At 42.7% G+C, this 16,709-nt stretch overlaps 1 protein-coding gene across 2 annotated transcripts; it reads right to left on the minus strand.

Moving 5' to 3' along the window:
* Positions 1-1,013: 1,013 nt before the first annotated feature.
* On the minus strand, positions 1,014-16,531 carry gc2 (guanylyl cyclase 2). Of its 2 annotated transcripts, XM_088430071.1 has the most exons (25): positions 16,386-16,530; positions 14,736-15,087; positions 14,343-14,471; positions 13,520-13,699; positions 13,344-13,461; positions 12,965-13,266; positions 11,561-11,692; positions 11,385-11,488; positions 10,086-10,204; positions 9,933-10,017; positions 9,754-9,850; positions 8,808-8,930; positions 8,651-8,731; positions 8,407-8,583; positions 7,791-7,947; positions 7,016-7,165; positions 6,806-6,954; positions 5,943-6,106; positions 5,684-5,876; positions 5,451-5,625; positions 4,540-4,638; positions 4,364-4,458; positions 4,207-4,292; positions 4,042-4,136; positions 1,014-2,898 (listed from the first exon to the last, which is right to left on the minus strand). In XM_088430071.1, the coding sequence occupies exons 2-24, from the start codon at positions 15,021-15,023 to the stop codon at positions 4,043-4,045; spliced, it is 3,297 nt and encodes a 1,098-aa protein (XP_088286197.1). In that variant the 5' UTR covers positions 15,024-15,087; positions 16,386-16,530; the 3' UTR covers positions 1,014-2,898; position 4,042. The 2 variants fall into 2 exon arrangements, with proteins under 2 accessions (XP_088286197.1, XP_088286186.1); XM_088430060.1 differs by lacking the exon at positions 4,042-4,136 and having other exon boundaries at positions 16,386-16,531.
* Between the last annotated feature and the right edge of the window lie 178 nt (positions 16,532-16,709).

Consider the following 16,709-nt stretch of genomic DNA (forward strand, 5'->3'; position numbering starts at 1 on the left):
CCCACGTGTGAAATGTCTGGCCTTTACACGTGCGGCACACACTGCTGGGAAGTCAAAACTCCATTTGGACGCCTCTGACGAGTCCAAAATGATTATAAAAAAATATATAGGCTGCTCTTAAATGTTACTTTTCAGCGGAAGTCCTCTGAATCAGGTGTCTGTTTTGGGGATTGTAGCAAACGCGCCTTGCCGTAGCGCCCTCTGCTGGCGAGGACGGCGCACTGCAGTAAACGCCATTGTTCCGCTAACAAAAGAATCGAGCCAACAAAGCTAAAAGCTACAGAAAAGCGTCATAATGGCGAGCGTGCTTGCTTTTGTTCGCTGTTAATCCAGCGCTGCTTTTTCACTTTGGGATTTAGCGCCACTTTGCTTCCAACTTTCAGGCATTTAAAGACCCAAGTATGGCATTTCGCGTGGAATTAAAGAGAAGTCAAAAATAGTCTTTATTCTATGCAGTCCCGTTAGTCTAAACACGGTTTAGACCGTGTGTGTATATTTTGGGATTGAATGAGTAAAGGGCAAATCAACCCATTTTTTTTTTTTTTTAATATAACAATTTCTAATTTACAATGTGTTCTCTGCCAGCCCACAAGTGCAGACTACTGATTAATATTGGGCTATGGACAATGAATTAGGTAGCACAATTCGTCGACTAAAAATGACACCACACTTGCAAAGGAAAGGCCCAATCACGGCTCAGCTTTTTTTCTGAGTACGATCACGTGATGATGCGAATCTGAGCCATGCCCGGTCATTACCTGAGCAACTGTGATGTCATTTTCAGTGGACATCAAGTGTCAAAATGGTCGCCCCCTGTAATGGATCAAAACTAGTAGATTTTGCGGTTTGATTCACTTTCCACAAATGAAATATGTACTGGTCCAAAATTTGGGCCCTACATTTTTTTTTTTTCCCAAATTCAAAGAAAAAGTAAATACACCTTTAAGGTTTATTGATTATATTTAAAAACTAGAATTGGTCTATCTAGTAAAATACAAGAAATTAGACGCTCATATTATTATTTTTTTTATTTATAACAACATACGTACGTACTGTACATTTCAAAGGGTTTATCCTCGATGGAAGAACGTGGGCTCACATTCCCAAGAATAATCTGCAACTAATCTGCAAAGGGGCATCTGCCATAACTCCATACACTTAAATAGATACGCCTCACTATATGATAATCTATACCGTGTCGGCCCCCTAAAGCGAGTGACATTAGCATAAATCCCCTGTAAATCCCCAACTCACTGTCCCCTCAATCTAAATTAAGATCCTGCATGCGCAAATGTGAAATGGCGCCACCTGCAGGAACTAAACACAGACGTTCGGACATACTAAGAAGGAGAAGCAGTAGGGGCAAATCCACGGGCCCGTTTTTTGGGGGAGATGCTCCAGTATCCCTAAATTGAATTCCATCCGCTTTTTAATTTTTTTTTGTGTCCCTTTCAAACATGAAGTTTATTAACTCTTTCAGTGCCAAGCATTATTGGAAGAGGAAAGCTCTAGAGGGAATATTGTGTGCTAGTTCTATGTAAATATTGCTGCTGTCATAAGAAAGATTGACTTCCATTCTTCAGTTACCCTTGCATGTAGGTAACAGCAGAATTGTATTATTTATCAATGTTATTACTATTTAAAAGAGGATTCTTGGCACTGAATGAGTTAAACTGGTTGGATTTATTGCTTTATTGAAGACTCACGAATACATTCGCAATTTAATATCAAATAAAATCAAATAAAATCAACAAATATTTTCTAACTTAAAAACACAAATTATTTCACGGACCCCGTACTTTGAGAATCACTGCTCTAACCAGCGCACTCCTAATTGAATCTGCTAGAAACATAACTTTTAAACGATTCTCTCCATTTTAGTAATATTCCCGTGAGTGAACAAGGATGGACCCGGACGCTGGTTCAGTCCGCTCGCTTCTTTCATTGAAAACAATGCCGTAACAATCTCAGCTAACACGAGCTTCTGTTATAATATTCCTGTGAGTGAACAAAGATGGACTCGGACGCTGGTTTAGTCCGCTCGCTTCTTTCAAAGCAAACAACGCCGTAACAGCTAACACGAGCTTCTGTTAGCTGCAACAGACACTGGTTGCTAACAGCCACCTAGCGCCCACCCTCTAGCTCTACTGTTACGGTAATTACTTTAAGTAAGTATACGGCCGTTAAAAAAAATGACAATAAACTTGACTTTGACTTTGATACGTACTGTACGTCAAAACTGGCCTTATGCGGCTGACAGACGGTCCTCCAATGGTGTTTTTGAGAACCACCGGTCTAGAAAACGGCCCGCATCGGATCGAAATTGACACAGAGGGGATAAGGCCGAGGTGCTGTCTTAAGTAATTAGATTCTGAGTTAGTTAACTAGTAATCCATTTTACTACTCGAATGCCAAAACGCACAAATAGCGAGACCCCTAAACCTCTGAGACTAGAACCGCCCCTGGATAATCCTCAAAACCAGGAAAACACTAAAAAAAAGATGCTGAATTCAATTTTTTGTAACCTAACTAGTATTCACCCCCCCCCAAAAAAAAAAAAAAAGATGAGGATTGTTGTGAATGAAGCGTAACGGAGGCGGTAAGCTGCATAGATGACTTGCTGAGCGTGTGCAGATCCCCGCTTTGCTGACTCACTCTTCTTCTATTCCTACCTCACGTGAAGCTAATCCCAACTTTCACCCGGGGGAAAACGCCCGAGGCGAGAATCCCACCCGAGCTCTTCGCCGTTTCCCGCATTCGGCGGGGCCGAGCTCTCAGTGGTGCGACATCATGACGTTGTCGTCCTCGCACAGTTGCGCGACGGCGCGGATGTGGGAGATCTTCCTCACCGCCTTGTACAACAGCCAGCGCATGTCTTTGTGCTCCTTGATGGCCGCGCTGAAAAACAGGACCCGTGACAAACCGATGAGCAAAGGGATCCCTTGAAAAATTCTTTGCACACAGTAAATCTCATCTTAATGCCCGTTTGTGAACACGGATGGATTCAGACGTTGGTTCGGTCTGCTTGCTTCTTTTAATGAAAATGATGCGGTGCAACCTTGGGTTAAAAAGCACTTGAAAAATTCTTCGCACGCAATAAATCTCATCTTAATGCCCGTTTGTGAACACGGATGGATTCAGACGTTGGTTCGGTCTGCTTGCTTCTTTTAATGAAAATGATGCGGTGCAACGTTGGGTTAAAAAGCACTTGAAAAATTCTTCGCACGCAATAAATCTCATCTTAATGCCCGTTTGTGAACCAGGATTGATTCAGACGTTGGTTCGGTCTGCTTGCTTCTTTTAATGAAAATGATGTGGTGCAACGTTGGGTAACGAAAGCTGCTGTAAGCAACTCCTCTGGCTGCAATTACCTAACTGATTTCGTCCACTTCCACCCTACCAAAGTAAAAGCAGCTGTCTTATTTTGAAATCTCCTATTTACTGTTGAGAGGCTTTGGACAAATATGTCTCTAAATGATTATAAAAAGTATTAATTGATTATTATAATCGATTATCTGTCTATTAATCGCTTAACCTCAAATTCAAATGTTTTCCAAGCGACATTTTTTAACCTTGTAAAGGAGAAGAACTGAGTTTTGCTAGCAATCACCAATTTGCAAAATTGCAAACACCCCCACATCTATGAAATGGTTTGGCCCAACTACAGTATCTTTTGCTGCCTTTTCCAAGCAAGGGTAATGTTTTTCACTCTATTTTTTTGGGGGGGGTTGGCAGACAGTAAAAAGCAGATGTCATTTTGAAATCTGATATTTACGGCTTGGACAATTCTAAGTATGCGATTAATCGATTATAAAAAGTCATTTTCGATCATGATAATCGATTCGATGTCGATGAACCATTTGAGCTCTCGACTGTTTTCCAAGCAACATTGTTCTAACCTTGTAAAGGAGAAGAACTGAGTTTTGCTAGCAATCACCAATTGCAGAATTATGAACCCCCCCCATCCATGAAATGGTTTGCCCCAACTCTTTGCCGCCATTCGCAAGTAATGTTATACATTTTGCGAATGCATAACATTACCTCAGTTTTTCTTCTTTGCAAGTTGTCGCAGCTTCTCGGCCTGCCGCTTCTTGTGCTGGGCTATCTCGGCCATCTGCAGCCCGTGGGCCATTTGCCTGATGGGATGAATTTCAAGGCGTCAACGCCACGGTCGCCCCCCGCCGGCGCCAACGGAACCGGCCCTACCCCGACTGGAGCGGCGGAGGCACGGGAAGCGGTTTGGTGAAACCGTCCCTCCCGACGAGCCAGTACGTCTCTTCCGTTCCTGTCCCCTATAAGATGATAAACACGTCCAAAAAATGTCATAAACGTACGAGGGCGTGAGGGGGTGCGCGTTTGCCACCTTGATTTCCGTCCTGCCCCTCAGCTCGAGCTTGTAGCCCAGTTTGAGCTCACGCAGGATTTTGGCCGTGTTCTGGTGCACGTGGATCCTGTAGGCTGAAAAGCGGACGTGTGAAGAGGATGCGGCACGGCGGACGGGCGACGGGTGCGGGCGACGGGTGTGGGCGTGGCACTTACGCAGCCCGCTGGACTCCATGCGAGAGGCGGTGTACACCGTGTCGCCAAATAAACAATAGCGCGGCATGGTGAGTCCCACGACTCCGGCCACGCACGGACCTGAGGCGCACGAGAAAACATGCGCCGCGTTGCCATGGCAACATGAAGAAGAAACAAGAAAAAGGTTTTAAAATGGCCGGACTGTCAGGTTCAGGTAACCTAAAACATTTAATAAACAACACACAAGGAAGGAAGACAAGAGGGTTTTGATTGTTTTTGCTCACAAGCTATGTTAAACATTGACACCTTATCATATGGGTGAAATTTCAGCTCCCTCGTGTCGGTTTTGATCATTTTTGGGTCATTTTCTTACATAATTCTCACAGTATATGAGCAAAGGGATGGTACACTGCTGCGATACCTAAGTGATCAAGGCAAGTTGAACTTTGACACGTCACCATATAGATGAAATTTCAGCTCCCTAGTGTCTGTTTTGACCATTTTTGAGTCCTTTTCTTCCACATTATTCTTGCAGTATTTTAGACAAGGGAGAGTACACACCTAGCAGCATGATGACTAATGGTTGTGCCATGTTGACATGTTGTCACTACCTGGGTAAAATTTCAGCTCCCTGGTGCCTTCTTTCAATGTTTTCCCTTTGATATGTTTGGGTCATTTTCTTCTACATCATTCTCACAGTACTTTATAGATAGGGGATGGCACACTTCTAGTATTGGGATAACTAAGTGGTAGTGCCATGTTGTCACCATCTGGATGAAATTTCAGCTCCCTGGTGCCTGCTGTCAGTGCTTTCCCTTTGATGTGAAATGCATTTGATGTGAAGATCAAAGTATTTGACACAAAAGAGTGCACAAGGGTTAGTGGTATGACAAACTATAGTTTTTTTTTTTTTGGGGGGGGGGGTCACGCACCTGTGTGGAGTCCAATTCGGATCCTGACGGGAACGTCGGGCATGTGCCTCATCTTGAAGGTTCCCACGGCGCTCAGGATGTCCAGGGCCATGTTGGCGATCTCGGCCACGTGCCGGTCGCCGTTGGGAACGGGGACGCCCGACGCCACCATGTAGGCGTCGCCGATAGTCTCCACCTGCGCGGGCGAGAAGACGGTGAGGACGTCCCCCGCCGTCGAAAGGCAGGGACGGCACCTTGTAAACGTCGTGGTTGCCGATGATGGCGTCGAAGAGCGTGTAGAGGCTGTTGAGAAGGTCCACCACCTCGATGGGCTCGCTGTTGGCCGAGATGGTGGTGAAGCCCACGATGTCGCTGAAGTAGAGGGAGACGCTGTGGAAATACTCGGGCACCACGGTCCCGCCTATCTTCAGCGCCTCGGCCACCGATCTGCCGACGGACGGGCGGCGGTGAACGGGACGGCGGCCCAAAGCCGACGTTAAGGCGGCGTCTCACGGAGGCAGCATCTGCGTCAGGAGCTTCTCCGTCTTCTGCTTCTCGATCTCCAGCTCCTCGGTGCGTTCTCGGATCAGCTCCTCCAGGTTGGACGAGTACTGCTCCAGCATGCGCAGCATGGAGTCGATGATGTTGGTCTTCTTGCCCTTGTTGATGTCCTTGAACTTGAGAGAGGCAGGACGTCACCAAAAACGCGTTTGGCTCCTCGCCGAGCCTTCATTGGAGACATCTTAACTCATTCATTACCAAAGACGTATTTTTTCCTTTTTTTTAAGAATTCGGGGATTCATTCACAGGCATTGATTTCTATTGTCCTGACTTTTTTTTTTCCTCCCAAGTTTTGGGCTAAAAGATGATCGAAAAATGGCTGCAAATGAAGTAATCAAGTACTGCTGTAAACGATATTTTAGGGATTTTTTTTAGGACTGTACTACCAAAAGTAATCATTTATTTAATTTATTTAATCTAAAAAATGACTACCTAAATTATAGTCATTTTTAGAATTTGGTACTAATGTAATCAATTACATTATGTACTAAAATAAAATCCTAAAAGTACTCATCAGTCATTTTAGATTACTTACCGCTTCATTACCTAAAATCATCAATTATTTAATTTTGTCTCAAAATGGCTGATATTAAATTAGGTATGAAAGTTACTTGAGGTAGCCATTAATTGCTTTAGATACTATTGAGTATTTTAAGTAACTTAAAAGCGATAAATGACCTAATTCATTCATTACCTGCCATTTTGAGACCCTTTTAAACCAAACTTTAGAATTATATGTGTGTGTGTGTGTGTGTGTGTGTGTGTATATATATATATATATCATATACAGTATGTACATACACACACGAGCCTACCTTGTCAAATATCTCCTCAAAGGTGGGTCTCTTTTCCGCCTGTTCGTTCCAGCACTGTTTCATGAGTTGGATGCACTCTAAGGGCGCGCAGTCCAAACTGACCAGCGGGCGGCACACGGGCGGCGGCCTGCGTAGCTTCTCGATCACCTCTAAAAGCAAAGCGAGCGGTCGTCAGCCCGTAGCGTCGGGAGGCGCCGTGGCTCCTTTCACCTGCGGCCGACAGATCCAGCATGCAAAAGGGAGGCCCCCGCGTGACCACCTCCTGCGTGATGATGGCGAAGCTGTAGACGTCGCCGGGCGGCGTCCCCCGGAGGCCCGGCCGAGGACCTCGCAGGATCTCCGGAGCCGTCCACAGGAGCTCTGCCGAGCGAATACGCTCCAAGTTAGAGGTGTCCGAATGACGGCGCCGGGGCCGTTTGCCGCCCGCCATCCAACATTTGGTAAATGCTAAAAATACATTCCCACATGGTCTGCAATGCTGCTTAAAAAGTTCGAAACAAGTTTGAAGGTAGACGCTGTTACAAGCGTGAAAAGAAAGGGTAATCCATCATCACTTTTCACAAAAAAGCCTTGACGTAGCCGTCTTTTTTCTTCAAATCACCTGGGTACAAAGTGCTTCGGTAGAAAACGTGAAACGTCCTGTTGTTCAAAAAAAAAGGTTTAAAAAGACGGTAATTGAAATGCTCAAATCAAGAATGACACCTGATATTCTGTAGTAAATAGTGAATTGAGGTGTGTATTCCTCTTTTGTTTTATTGATGACATATATTATTTTATTACGCAGTATATTATTTACCTGGTGTTTGAATATCATGTCATCGTTTAGCGAAAACAAGTTGTTGAGCCACTGTACCCATTGTTGATACTTTTTTCTCTCCTGAATTTGAGGTTTTCTATTTCTTAATTTATTCCCTTTGTTTCGCTGACATGTTTAACGTGGCAAATCAAATCAGAGGCGCGTTGCGATTGGGGCGTCTCGTCTCACCCTCCGCAGACGGTTCCACATAGGGGAGCCTCTGAGCCTCCAGAACCTCATTGCAGCCGTAGTCTGTGATCTTCAGGACGAAGCGCCCGTCCACCACGCAATTTCGAGACTTCAGATGGGAGTGAGACACACCGCAGTGGTGCAGGTACTTCATACCCTGGAATAGGCAACATGTGGAATTGGGGATTTACATAACAGGGGTCAAATTTAGACTAATTGCGCCGCTTCAATGGACAGTGTGCTCCTCCTTCAAGTGTGCACATTATAGCCACCAGATGGCAGTATAATACAGTGGTTCCTTGCTCCAGTTCACCATTTCCCGCTTTTCAATTTTGTGTTTGTTTTTCTTTTTCTTCTTTTCTTTTTTTTGCATGAATACATGTCGTTCTGCGTCCTGAATTTTTCCCATTTTTTTTCGACGCCCCGATTGGCTAAAACGCCGTTGTGAATCAATATGTGAAATATGCGGTGTGAGACATGAATAATTTCTTATGCATCCGACTTTATAGAGCAATCATTAAAAGGCTGTCATTTTTTTTTTTTTTAAATGGGAAAATGATACTGTTTTTTGTCAGTAGATGAAGAAACAAAGCGAGTGAATCGAGAGCGAACGCACCTTGATCAAATCCAGTAATAGCGAGGACTTGAACATCCAGTCCAGCTTGACGTCCTCATTGAGGAGCAGATCTTCCAGGCTGCCTCTGGAGCAGAACTCGGTCACGATGGCGAACACGCCGCAGTCCAGGAAGAAGCCCAGGAAAGGGTTGATGTTCTCGTGTCGCATGTCCTTCATCTACGAGCAGATATTGATGGTTTGTTTTTTTTTGAAGGTTGTGCTATCTGATGACCGTGTGTCCTACCAGCTCGAACAAGTCACTGGTTTTGGGGTTGATGCTGCCGAACGAGCCGTAGGGAAGTCTCTTGAGCCACGCCCAGTCCCCCTAGTGGACAACATTTTTAAATCAAACGCAAGCGGGAGGAATGTTTTGCATTAATGTTGCGTGGTATGAGGCTCACCTCCAAAATGACAACATTGGAGTTCTCGCAGGTGGCGGGTGATCGGCTGGAGGCTTGGGATGCCACGCTGCATTCCGACGCGGTCCTGGTGCCGCTGGCACGGCTGTCGTCCAGGCTTAACTTCTGGAATAAAAGAACCCCATGATTTTTTTTCATTGTGGAGTATATTCTTAATAGCTTTTACATTTCTTTATTGTTTTGTCAACTGAAATTGGATCTCAATACAGAGTATAAACAGCTCAAATATATATATATATATATATAATCGAGAGAGAGAGAGAGAGAGAGAGAGAGAGAAAGAGAAATGAAAAGTATTCCAAACGGCAAAAAGCATTTTTGGATGGGATATAAATGAAGGAGTGATGAACGAATATAAATATATAAAATAAATACAAATAAAATACAAATAAACGAGTACCGTATAAATAAACAAAAAAAATAAAAGAGCAAGCAGAAGCCAATGTCGCGCCATTTGTTTCTAATTTATTTAATCTTGAAACTTAATTTGTAGTTTTAGATCTACTATTTGGAAATACAGTAATATAGTAAACATAACATTTTTTTTTGCAAATAAAGATTTGTGCACACAAAAAATTAACACCAACATAAAGTGTCCTTTTTTAATCATAATCAGGATCCATTCTTAAAAAGTAACTTAATTTAAATAAAATATCGGCTGCCATTTTGAGTACCTTGAAAAAAGACTACATATGGGCCCATTACAAAACATTTTTGCGGCAATCAACCATCCCTTTCAAAAAATTTAACTATAATTGAATGTCTATTTAATAATAAATAGTAATAGATTATCACATTACATTATTCAAGTTAAAAAAAGATTTTAAAGCATTGACGCTACATTTTAAATATGCATTAACATCTCACAAAAAGAGACTTATTTAAGACCCGCTGGTGTATGCAACAAATAAATGAAAAACAATTTGACCTTGTTGCTAAGAGACGGGTTGATAAAGGTGACATCCGCCAGAGTCAGCAAAATCTTGTTCGGACCCCTGAGCAGCCGGATCTGGTGGATCCGTCGCCTAGGCGACAGGAGACAGGAAACCCGGGAGTGTTTTTTGTTTCATTTCCCGATTGTAGCGCCCGACCTCGCGCCCGACTTACCGGACAAAATAAACCAGCAACATGGCCAGCACCAAGACGCCGGTGGCTCCCAGCGCGATGCCCACGGTGGAAAACAGATCCACACCTAGAGCCAAAAGACACGGGGTTGGTTCCCGATCTGACGACGGTTACGGTAGCGTTCGATGGCCGCACCCCCGGGGCAGATGACGCCTGGCGTGAACCAGCACTCGGCGTCCCGTCGGGGTCCCGACCCGCGAGGAAAGTGGATGTCTCGACCCAGGAAGTGCACCGAGTCGACCTCCAAGTCCAGCCTGGAAAACACGCAATTGTCATCACAACCTAGCCTTGCCTTTCGAGAGATTAGCATAACATACTGAAAACAATGATTTTCCGTACTATAAGGCGCACCTTCAATGCATGGCCTATTTTAAAACTGTTTTCATATATAGGACGCCCCGCATTATAAGACGCATAGAATAGAAGCTACAGTAATGGTTGGGGTTGCGTTATGCATCCACTAGATGGAGCTGCGCAAAAAGAGAATATCAACAAAACGATCCGATGAGTGAGTCAAACTTTATTACTAGACAATCAGAAATTAAGCATGAAGATGATTTGTTGAAATTACTCTCTGAAGAATGGGAAAAAATACCTCTTGATTATATTAAAAAAGCGTTTATATCAATGCCCAGACCAATCAAGAGTTTAGAAGAATATAATTATAAGTCAATTAAATATTAAAGTTCAATTTCTAATCAGATTGCGACCAAAATCCTTCAAATATATTGTTTGGTTGATTTAAAAACACTTTCTGGATTTATGTTATAAAATCGTGCTTTCTTTTACGAAAATTGCTTCAAATTTGGAGCATATATAGCATATCAAAATGTATAACTGTAATGCAGAGGTAAAAATAGAACCATTTACACAGCGATGAAGTTATTTTTTCCTCTCCCAAAAATGAAAACTCACGTTTTACAGGCTGCATAAGGCGCAAGGAAAATTAAATGCTTTTAGTGCAGAAATTAATGTAACGTTACCGTCAAAATATAGTTTTAGAACCATTTGCGCAAAGGATATTTGAAGACAAATGGTACTATCCTTCTTTTTTTGATTCTACATGACTAATATACTGCTTCATGGTGGACAAGACACTCGCCAGCAGGAGCAGTGCAATAAATATAATTGCAGCATTAAGGGGATAGTGTGCAAAAGTTAGCGCAAAATAATCAAGAATTAAAAATACAATTACTTAGAAAAACATGATAGATTTCTGAAATATACAAAAAAAAAGTCTTCCATCACATCAACGTACTTTGTTTTTATACAAGTGTAGATCTAGGGCCCCTAATGCGCTTAAAAACTTGCATTTTCTTAGTTCACCGCTAGATGGCACTAACTTTAACATACTGTATCTTTACATTTGACTTGCCTTTGAAGGCACCACCGTCCAGCGACTTTTCAAATGTAATAGTTGCATATGCCAACTACCTGTGTGTCGGTGTCAGATCAAGGGAGAGTCCATCTGTGTCCAGGACGACGTAGTCCACCAAGATGTTTCCAGAAGCATCCGATTTGACAGGATGGCTGAAGCCCTGCAAAGTCAAGTTGACACCGGCTTTTCATGCGCGAAACCAAATCAGAACGTTCGCAATAGCGGACCGCACCTCAAAGTTGAGGTTGCGCACTTGTTGCGCAATATTCCCACCAGACAGCCATTCCTTGGAATGGCGAACTCGCTGCACGGCGTGAGCGACGAGGACCACCGAGTTGTAGATGGTGCCGAAGAGAGGAGACACCTGCGGGACAAACGCAGTGAAGTCAAACGTTTGCGTTTTGTAGCGTCGTTCCCATGGTCCCACAGGACTGTGAGCATTTTAGGAGTGTTGGTGAAGACAGCAAACGCACCTTCACATGGGTTGATTCATTCATAAAACAGTTTGTTATTAGAACTTTTGACAAACGTTTGTGACCTTGAACGAACCTTGAAAAATCCCTGAGCAGAATGCAAGAGAGCTCCAATTCCATTGTTCATGTTTACGCGTGTTAGCAAAGAAGGCAAATGGACGTTCATGTCAGGGAATCATCAGGGTTCGTTCAAGGTGGCACAAGTTCACCAAACGTTCTTCAGACATTCTCAAATAAATTTCACATTGTTTTTGTATTTGAAAAAAGACAAATCTTAAACTGAGAATGTCTCTGACAGTCTTTTGAACGTTTTTGACCTTGAACGAACCCTGAAAAACACAACATTCGCCAACACTCACAAACGTTCACTACGCAGTGGGATAGGCTTTTTAAAACAGTTTGAGAAGCTTTGAAGAACATTGAGGGAACATTTGCAATCTTGATCGAACGCTGACAACAACAAATGAGCTAACTTTGCCAGCAATCGCAAAGAAAAACCATTAAAACCTTTTGAGAATGTCTTTAAAATGTTTGGAGAACATTTGCAACCTTGAACAAAGCCTGACAAAAAAAATCCCACATCATTCACTACCTTCGAGAACACTCTCAAATGTTCGCGCTCGAGTGGGCTAGAGGCTTTAAAACTAATTGAATATCTCTTAAGAACATTTGGAAAACATTTGCGAGCTCGAACAAAGCCAAACAGAAACGCATTGTCATTATTTACACAGAATGTACCGCGTTTTGTTGTGTTACGGAAACAAATGGGAATTAAACAATGAAGAAAATAATTAAATTGAGTTTCGCGTTCCCGCTTTTTTGCCTGTCAGTGGTCCTTAAACCCGTTTCAATGATGTGAATTCAGTAATATATTTTTATTTTCAGACAAGCTTACCACATTGTGTCACTAACGTCGATGGACATCCGAAGAAAATTTTTCAAAATAAATGCATATAACGTTTTGTACCATAACACAATTTAACCATAAGTTGCTTCAGTTCCAATTATTTTGCTCTCAATTTGAAAAGGAAACCTGTAGCGTTCCTGTAACGGCTTTAAAATGTGTTAAATTAAACTTGCTGATACCAATTGAAACCCTGTTAAAATCTCAAGTAAGCCCTGAAGTGCCTTCAAGGTTCCCCCACTTGAGAAAGTGTCATTACCTGCTGGGGTTTGATGGTCCTCGCCACCTCGCCCTTCTCCACGGCCTCGGCGTAGGCCTCCGTAAATGACACCCGGGGCGAATCGACGGTGACGGTGAGCATGGCGTCGTAGGCCCGCAAGAGTTTGCCGTTGCTCCTCAGGGCCGGATAGCTGACGTTGCGGTACGGGAGGCTGTAGAGGAGCGCGTCGTAGGGCACCAACACCACGGAGCCGTCAATCATCTGCATGTCGTAGGCCGTCTCCAAAAGATGCTTCTGAAGCTCGCCGCCAATCAGCGCTGAATGCATGCAGAGGATCAGAACTGGGGGACATCAAGCGCAGGTTGGATTAGAGGGGAAGTCCTTGTGAAGACAAAAATAAAGAAATCACTGAGTCCACCTCGTATTTCTCTCATCTTGCGAACTTTAGCCAGAGTCCTTCTGATGCCGTGGGGCGTGTTCTCCATCACGGAGACCAGTCTGACAGGCAGATTGTGGGCCCGAAGGGAGTCGGCGACCTAAAAAGTAGACAAACACACAATGAAAATGTCTTTGATTCAGCAGTGATACGCCAACCTTGCTCGCCGTCTCCACCCAGACGTCATCGGAGGAAGAGATGATGCCCACGTAAGCCCAACCGAAGTATCTCATGATCCGTAAAAGTACCCGGGTGGGCCTGGGCATGGAGCGGGCGAAGGTCGGGTGGCTCCAGGGGCGGTCCAACTCGTAGCCCGCGCAACTCCAAGCAAACAAAGCCTGCAACAGAAAGTCGAAAATGTACAACTGTGCAGTCCAAGGAAAACTAAAACAGCCAAATGAGAAAACAAATAGGACGCTATTTTGGCTATTTTAATGATCAATTCATCTGTTGATTATTTTGTCAACGGACGTAATTTTGTAACGAATGAATCTTTCATAATTGGAGCCGCTTTTTACATGTAAATAGCCTAATCCGTTTTAAACTCCCAAAAATGCCCCGAAACCCTTTAAATAGATATTATTAAATTACAAAAATGCATGAAAAATGGTAACAAATACATATTAGAATTACATTAGTCCATGATAATCAAAATATATAATGTAAAGAATAATATAAAACCCTCTTAAACCCTTTAAATTAATCATACTAATTGTAGCAGTTGACAAGAGGAATGCAGTTCACTTGTCATGGGAAAATGACATCACAATTGGTAACAGCCAATCATGGCTCAGCTTGCTATCACATGAACAAATTCTGAAAACAAGTAAATCGTGGTTGGACGTCACTTGAGCAACTGTGAAGTCACTTTTAGTTGACGACAAATAGCAAAAGATGAGTTAATAAATAAAACAAAAAAACGGGTTGATTTTGTCCATAGAAAATATAATTATAAAAACACCACGATCACCCGAAACTCACTTTGTTCCAGCCTTTGCTCAGCATGGAGGCAGCATCACAGTAACCCGGGTTGGCTGGCCCCACGTAAGCCGAGGCTTTGGTGTGGAAGGCTACGAACCTCTCCAGGGCCCTTGAAGTCTCACACGGCTCCTGTGGAACGATTATTGATGTCCGTCAAATATTTTGCAAGTAGCCTAACCTTTGGGTGGTATTTTATTTTTTTCTGAGACAAAAAAACAAAGTTTCCACTCTTGAAGTGTGGTCAAGTCATTTAAGATCATCCATATTCAAAATGTTCAGTGGCATCATAACTAGCTATAGTTTTTCTTTTTTTTCCCCCCCCTCTTTGGACAATAAAAGTCCAAAAAATGGACAAATACTGCCAACGGGTCAAAAAGGCAAGCGGCTACTTACATGCAGCACGGAGTAGTCAAAAGTGGCAGCGTAGGACAGCCGGGGGTCCTTGTTGATGCGGTTTACAGCCAGCTGCGCCGCCACGTTGGGCAAGGCCTTGGAGAAGACGGGGTCACACTCCCAGGGGCCCAAAACCCCCACGCGAAATAAGGCACCCCCGCCCGGGCGGGGCAGCGCGCACAGGCAGCCCAGGAGCACCAGCAGGGACGGGAAGCGGTCCGGGTCATCGGAAGCATCGTCACGTGCCCGCCTCCGTCTTTTTGGGGGGGGCGGGCGTTGTCCTCGCATGGCAAAAGTGAGCAGCGGATGCTCACGCGAAGCTGGGGGGTGATGCTTCGCTGCCAAACATTCTCTGGAAGAAACAACATGTGGAGGACACAATTTGACTGGTTGGGCAGAAATAAGGCACTTAAAAAAGTCAACATTTATTGGTTATTAATAATATTTATTTAGTATGAAGGACTGAAAGTGACAAAATTAAATAAATGTACCAAAGAATAATAGTAAAATTGTCAATAATTAAATTTTTCATGAATTAAATATGGAATTAAATAAAACAGTATTTCATTGAATGTATCGTGACATAAAAGTTTCATTGAAACTTTCAAAATGAATTAAAAAAATATTCACACAAAAAAAAACGCGTGGCAAGTTGTGGGAAAAAATGTGGGGGAAAAGGAGTAAACAGAAAATATTGGAATAAAACAAAACAACAAAAAAATATGCGCATGCAAATCTTGGGGTAGACTGTTAAGTTGTAATATCACCATTCATCACTAGATGGCGATATTAGTTGAATTTACACAAGTTCTCACACTGCCCTGTACAACAACCTAAGCAGGCCGAATAATTTTTGGGAACCAACGGCCAAAAATAGCATCTCAATAATGCTAACTTTTTGGGTGAATTCATTTTTTTGAGGAAAACAAAAAGCACAAAATGAGACTTAACTCATTCAATCCCAAAGACATATTTTTACTTTTTTTTTTTAAGAGTCGAGACATTCAATTCCAAGTATTTCTTTAGAGTTCTTTCCATTTTTTTCAAGCGCTCGGCGAAAGAAGGATCTAAGAATGACATGTCCTAAATGAATTGATGAAATCCAAAAAAATACATCTTTGGAATCATTTAGTTAATGCTGGATTTGACACTTTAGTATATAATAGTATATAATAGTATTTTTTATAGCTTAAAACTATTGTTGGATTGGTATACTGGATTTTTTTTTTTACGTTACGAGAAAAGTACAAAGTGTTATTGAAAATTAACTATATTAATGGGACACATATTGTCCATATTTACATTTTTTGTCATATGTGAGGTACAACTGTTTGTTCCTCCAATGATAAATTATTAGGTCTCTAAAATCGCTCTATCATACAAATACATATTTTTATGTATGCTATCGCTACATCAGTTTTCTAGTAAAGGTGATTAGACATAAAAACGACTGTGGCAATGTCCATACATGCACAATCAGCTAAGGCTGGATTAACTGTAGTGACCCTCTCATAACTGCACTCAACATAATCCTTTAATTTGGGAGACTATTTCAAACGATGTGAAGAAATTTACTGTGATGGAATATAAGACATGAATTTAAAGATGTTTTTTGATTAAAAAAAAATCATCTCAAAACAAGATTCCTACCAGATTAAACGGAAGGTCTTTTTTTTCCCCATCTGCAAAAAATCCCCTGCAGCAAGTTGTCCCGCTGGCGTCTTCTAGGGGCATTCTGATGTCCCAACACTTGTCTTCTTGTGATTCTGGAGTCTGCAGGTAAAAAGAGCGCCCACATGGCGGTCAAGTTCCCCGGCTGCGTGCGTTGACCTAGCCGACAGATTAGATGCAATCCAATCATGACCCCTACAGCAGCATTAAGACGAATTGGACAACGGTGAGGACAACTGGACAACGTTTGAAGAATTAAAAGCAACTAAATCATCCTCATTAAGTAAATAAATCCAGAGAATA

The sequence above is a fragment of the Hippichthys cyanospilos genome, chromosome 1, assembly GCF_059441005.1.
Source record: "Hippichthys cyanospilos isolate Australia breed blue-spotted pipefish chromosome 1, RoL_Hcya_1.0, whole genome shotgun sequence".
NCBI lineage: Eukaryota > Metazoa > Chordata > Actinopteri > Syngnathiformes > Syngnathidae > Hippichthys > Hippichthys cyanospilos.

What these genes read in the sequence shown, in the direction of transcription:
- gc2 (XM_088430060.1), bottom strand. Translation starts at nt 15,023, where the DNA reads ATGCGAGGACAACGCCCGCCCCCCCCAAAAAGACGGAGGCGGGCACGT. An exon ending in TGCGCAACCTCAACTTTGAG is followed by an intron (nt 11,489 to 11,560) that starts GTGCGGTCCGCT and finishes TTGACTTTGCAG; the next exon opens with GGCTTCAGCCATCCTGTCAA. An exon ending in GGGGCAGGACGGAAATCAAG is followed by an intron (nt 4,293 to 4,363) that starts GTGGCAAACGCG and finishes ATCATCTTATAG; the next exon opens with GGGACAGGAACGGAAGAGAC.